This window comes from Cherax quadricarinatus, chromosome 3, assembly GCF_038502225.1.
Source record: "Cherax quadricarinatus isolate ZL_2023a chromosome 3, ASM3850222v1, whole genome shotgun sequence".
Lineage (NCBI taxonomy): Eukaryota > Metazoa > Arthropoda > Malacostraca > Decapoda > Parastacidae > Cherax > Cherax quadricarinatus.
The window spans coordinates 15988451-15994450 of record NC_091294.1 but is presented as its reverse complement, the minus strand read 5'-3'; the positions used below and the strand labels follow the sequence as shown (position 1 = coordinate 15994450).

Below are 6000 nucleotides of genomic sequence, written 5' to 3'. Positions count from 1 at the left end.
TTGTTAGTAGACATACAGATAGTGAAGAGGATGAAGTTGTAGCCATCTATTTGCCAACGATTTCATTTGGTCAGCTGACTTTATTCTGTTGACTTCATTATGCTGTACGAACATGTTCCAGAGTCATTTCATCCTTGGAATAAATGGTTTCAAATGAAGGGATGTTTTGGAGAAGGGTACAGCCAGAGTGTAGTTGCTGTTTACTGCTCTCCTTGTTTCTCTCTCTTATTCTCTGATTGCCTGCCATTCTGCAGGCACTGTATGGCCTTTACAGGTATGGCACTTCCCTATAAATATAATAATAATGCTCTTGAGGGTGACCTTTGATTTATTTTGTCATGATGTAATTATAAAATAAGTGCATTAATGTGGGTTTTCTATGAAGAATAAAAAGTGGCAATACTGTAGCTGGAACAACTGACCAGTAAACGGCACTTAGGAGAGGAACCTTATGACCACATTTCAGTCTTTCCTAGACTTCTGTCAAGTTATATCACTTACATCTTGACAATAGTTGTTCAGGATAGACTAAAACATCTGTATAAAGTTCCTCTCTTAAGTGCAGATTTCTGGTGAATGTCTTTTCTCTCAGGTCTTATAAAAATGTTTACTTTCTTTACCTTCAGGGTAGATGAGTTCGCTGAGCAGCTGCTTGCAGGGTCTAGCCAGCAGAGTTTTCGATTCCAGGCTGAACGTAAAGCTAATGCTGCAAGATTATTGCGAGACTCGGCTTTCAAGCCACAGGCATCCTATGCAGGAAAAACCTCCCATGCAGTTATAAATCGTATCAACACTGAAGCAGAGGGGCGCCCTGATGACGTCTTGAGCAGTATACTGGAGAATCAAAGTATTGCTTTTTCATCCTCTAAGAAACTTACTTTAACAAATGACAGGAAATTGAAAAAGCAAGAAGGAATAAAAGATGACATAAGCAATGTGTCTCAAGATGAAAATGTAACTATGTCAGAACCTTTACCTTCACTTAAACCTCCATCTCAGCCACAAGGTGAAGCAAATGAGAGCTCAGTAAAAGAAGAAACAAGAAGTTCTAGTTCGTCCAGTAATAACAGCCAACGCCGTCCATGTTTTCAGAGCTCACGAAGGCAATCTCCTTACAATCCAAGGCTTGGGTCTAGATCACCACCCAACACATCCTGGGTAGATAAAGTTCCTATGGTGAATGCATACCAGTCTTCTGCTGATGATAAACGGAGGTCTCCGTCCAGGACGTTTTATTCAAGAGAGAAAGGTGCATCCATGAATACACACCAGTCTCCTCTTGACGATAAACGAAGATCTCCCCCCAGACTTACATTCCATCAACACAACAGAAGGGAAAGGAAACGAAGTCTTTCTCCTGACAGGAGAAACTATAAGTACCGTCATAATGACAGATGGTCAGAGAAGCATGAACAACCAAGATACCATAAAAGAAACTCTCCTCGCAGAAGATCTGACTCGTGGCGAGATGCTGCAGATGAAACTTCTGCACTCTATAAGACTTCGGATGAAGACTTGTCCAATAATGAATACAACAGTAAATGGAATTACTCGGGAAATAGAAATTTTCACAAGTCAAATTATGAATTTGGCCATTCTCAAAAGTTATCTGGCAAATGGTATGGTGCAACCAATACGAAATATGATAGAAATTTTTACAGAGATCGACCACCCTATAGAAAACAGCGCCCCTATTACAGAAGAGGCATGTCTCAGCGATGGAACCACTTTAATTTCAGAGGCAGAGGCTCATTTGGCAAAAGAGAGAGAGAGAATTATGCTCATAGATCATATAAATCAGCACATGCAAGGACACGATCAAGATCACGCTCAAGGTCACGATCGCGGTCACGCTCGAGGTCACGATCGCGGTCACGATCAAGGACACGATCGAGGACACGATCGAGGACACGGTCAAGGTCACGATCAAGGACACGATCAAGATCACGATCAAGGACATGCTCAAGGTCACGGTTAAGATCGCGGTCAAGGTCACGATCAAGGACACGATCAAGGTCGCGGTCAAGGTCGCGGTCAAAGACACGCTCAAAATCACGATCAAAGACACGATCGAGGTCTAGATCTAGTTCTGGGGCAAGAGAGCGATCTCGGTATCGTACACCTTCCAATGAGAGAGAGAGCAAGCTACACTCACAGTGGGGATATACTTCAGACAGTGATGCTGCAAATATAAAGAATGACAGTGTAAGTCAAAACTTGCAGTGTGTGAATACTTCCTCTTTGAATAATGAGAGGGAAGTTGATGTAAATGACAAGAAGTCAACCAAGCCAGTGAATACTGATAATCTACTTAATACTTGTACAGAGAGGGAGAGTATTCATTTAGCTGATATAAGCAAAGATAATACACATGTGAGCAAATATAAAAATGTGGATGATCAGCATGAGAACAAAACTGATAATCAGGAAACAGAAAAGTGTAAATTACAGTGTATGGCAGAAAGTAGAACAGGTGAGATAGATACAAAAGACCATGATGAACGTATTAGAGAGAGAGTTCGAAATATCCAAACTGCAATGTCAAAAAGCAGTTTCTCATCCTTCGTGAATGAGGTTCAGGAACTGAAAAAGACCAGTCAAGAAAGCTCCGTATGTAGTACTAAAGAAAATGTGAATCCTTATTTTGACAAAACTGATAGTAAAATTGACAAGATAAATAATTGGAGTCAGGATAATTGGAGTAGTATCCATTGTGAAGATGAAAGTCCACCTGATAATGCCAACTTCAAAATCAAGAGTATCAAGAACAAGAAAAGTCAGGTACTGACTTCTCTATTTGGGGACGATGATGACAGTTATGATAATGACTCGGATAAACATGACTCTGAAACCATTTATATTAATGAAGGAGAAAGTCACATGGTAAGAGAGGCAAATGAGAAGAAATCAGAGTTTAGCAATAAAGATAAAAGCTTAAAATGTAGCTTACATACAGGGCACATTGACAATATTACAAATGAAAGCATACAGTCAAGCTCTCCATGGCTTCCTAAAGGTTGTGCTTTGTTGAAACAAGGAGAGCCATACACCAAAGATGACACTGGTGAAACTACCATGCAGAAAAGGTCCCAGTCAGTAATTGGGAAAGATGAAGGTTCTAGTAAATCAGTGGGAACTGAGAAGAGCAAAAGAAACCATCATGAAGTACACCTTCAAAGCATTGATATGTTTTCTAAGACTGAACCTAGAAATGATAAAAAGGTTGAAGAAATTAAGTCTTCCTTAGATTTTTATTCTTTGTTTGGAGATGTGGATAGCACTGAAGCAAAAGGTGTTAAAAGTAAATATAAATCAAGTAAGCAAGAAGCTGAATCCTCACACACAAGTAAAGGGTCTCTTTCCAAAGACAGGAGACATGATAAAGAGAAAGAAACAAAGAACTGGAAAGATAATTATAAAAGTAGTGCATCAAGTGAAGATTTTAAACAAGCTGAAAATAATGAGGCTGAGGATGGCAAATATAAAAGTCGTTCTCAGTTATTTGCCATGTGCAGCAGTATAAGCAAGGAATCACACCCTCAGGCTGAAGCAAAGAAAGGTGATAATTTAGAAGGCAAAATATCCAAAACAGAGAATATTAAGCTAAAAGATAGCAAATCTCACCAAAGTAAGCAATTGGAGTCAAGATCTTCACATAGCAAAACTAATGTGAAAAATTGTACATTAGTCTATGACAAAGATGATGAAGGATATGAGAAGAAGCAGGCTCTCTTCTCTAAATTGTTTGGGAATACAGTGGATATTGAGAGTGCAAATTCATCAGATTATGGCATGAAAGAAATTATGGAGAAGAAAGAAGGACTTAGAGTTGATAGTAAAGATGATTGGACAGTGTGTGTAAAGTCTTTTGGAAAGTATTCTAAAGAATATGGTGATATAGGAAAAATGGCAGAGAAACATACACACATCCAAGAAGAGAAACTATCTAAACACCTCGTATCAGAAATTGATTTGAGCAACAAAGATAAAAATGAAGATAAAAGAAGCACCTCAATAGATGAGAAAAAAAGTAACGAGTTTAGAGTAGAAAAAAGTCAAGACAAAACTGAAGCAAAGGATGCAGGTGAGTCATAATCTTGAGTACTGTTGAATGCTTGAAATTTTACAGGTATCAATTTCCTTCAGTGGAGCCTTCAAGGAGAATGAGAGGATGCCTCAAAGCTGGTGAAATGTTCTTTGTCTAAGGAATTAGATCAAACCTGATTTATCCCATAAGTGCAATTTTTATTCTTTTTCTTTTACTTTTACTTTTATTCTGAAATATGTAAAACCTAATTGAGAAAATAGTGACACCTAATCTTAGAAAAATGAATTGGAAAATGTGAAATAACATTACTTGTTAAGGGAAGGAACCAAAACCTAATTTGCTTTGAGTATGCACTTCACAATTTAAAACTGAAGATTTCTAATGAAGAATGATATATTGTAAATGGCAATGTAATTGTATAGAATTTGATATTTCAACACCTCGATCATTGAAGCTGTTGTGACAGTAATACTTTTGAGAACTGTTGATGAAATTATTATATTGTGGGCCAGGGGTAAGGTATGTATTAGGTTGATGACAGTGTTTCAGATCTCTGCTTATGGTAAAATGTCCTAGTAGTATAGAAGTGTGGAAGCAAGGAGCTAGTAACCCCTTCTTCTGTGTACATTACTAAAGTTAAAAAGAGAAACTTTTGTTCTTCTTTTTGGGCCACCCTGCTTCAGTGAGATATGGCCAGTTTGTTGAAAGAAGTATAGAAGTGTGCAGAGCAGTTTGAAGGCAGACACCCATTACTATTCAGGATATGATTAAGTAAAGTACACAGGCTGGCATGAAAGAAACGACCAAGAACCAAGCTGAACCCAAAGCAGAAGAGTAGCAAATGAGAGCAGGACCACTTGTCCAGTGCTGAACTAGGCATAGCACTTACAGTTACCACCAGAAGTCAAGCCAGGCATATACCTATGGCAGGTAATATGTAAAGCTACACAAAGCAGGCTTACAGTGCTAGGAAGTGTTTTAGACAAATTGTATAGGTGAAATATTGAGAGTCCATAAGAAATATTACTACTGTTGGTTTGCCTAGCAGCAACAGCTTAGTTGATTAAGTTATCCATGGGGAAGCCCAGGTCTGGGACTAGACAGTGATGTGTTAACCCACAGAACACACTTCAGGTAATCTCCAGGAGAATTGGATTGACAAGAAAATCAGTAACAGTGTTTCTTTAGTGAAATGGAATTGTTAACGGAAAATTTCAAATGGATATTACATAAGTCACATAATGTTTAAATATTGTTTAAAACTCAAGGATGAAAATAAATTTCTTTTATACAAATAAGAACATAAGGAATACTGCAGCAGGCCTACTGGCCCATGTGAGGCAGGTCCAATTCTCCTACTGGCTTAAGCCAATGCCCTAACCTAGTCAGGTCAGGTCATATTCACTTAAGGAAGGAGCACAGCATCTGACCTAGTAGCACAAGCTAGTCAGGTCCAACTCACACCCACCCACCCGCTCATGTATTTATCTAACCTATTTTTAAAACTACACAACGTCTTAGCTTTTATGACGGTACTCGGGAGTTTGTTCCATTATGCACAACTCTACTACCAAACCAGTGCTTTCCTATATCCTTCCTGAATCTGAATTTATCCAACTTAAAGCCATTACTGCAAGTCCTGTCTAGGCTAGATATTTTTAGCATGCTATTTACATCCCCTTTATTTATTCCTGTTTTCCATTTATACACCTCAATCATATCCCCTCTAATTCTATGCCTTTCTAGAGAGTGCATATTCAGGGCCCTCAATCTATCCTCATAGGGAAGATTTCTGATGCATGGGATCAATTTTGTCATCCTCCTTCATACGTTTTCCAGAGCATTTATATCCATTCTGTAATACGGTGACCAGAACTGTGCAGCATAATCTAAATGGGGCCTAAGATATGTAGAGTTGAAGAACAGCCTGAAGACTTCTATTATTTATACTT

At 38.5% G+C, this 6000-nt stretch overlaps 1 protein-coding gene across 5 annotated transcripts in view; it reads left to right on the top strand.

The window, feature by feature from the left end:
• LOC128706570 (uncharacterized) overlaps window positions 1–6000 on the top strand; it is a 273076-nt gene that overhangs the window by 196673 nt on the left and 70403 nt on the right. For all 5 annotated transcript variants that reach the window (XM_053801503.2, XM_070090311.1, XM_070090316.1 and 2 more), the window contains one exon: window positions 627–4084. In XM_053801503.2, the coding sequence (XP_053657478.1) occupies window positions 627–4084 (3458 nt within the window). The remainder of the gene's footprint in view (window positions 1–626; window positions 4085–6000) is intronic.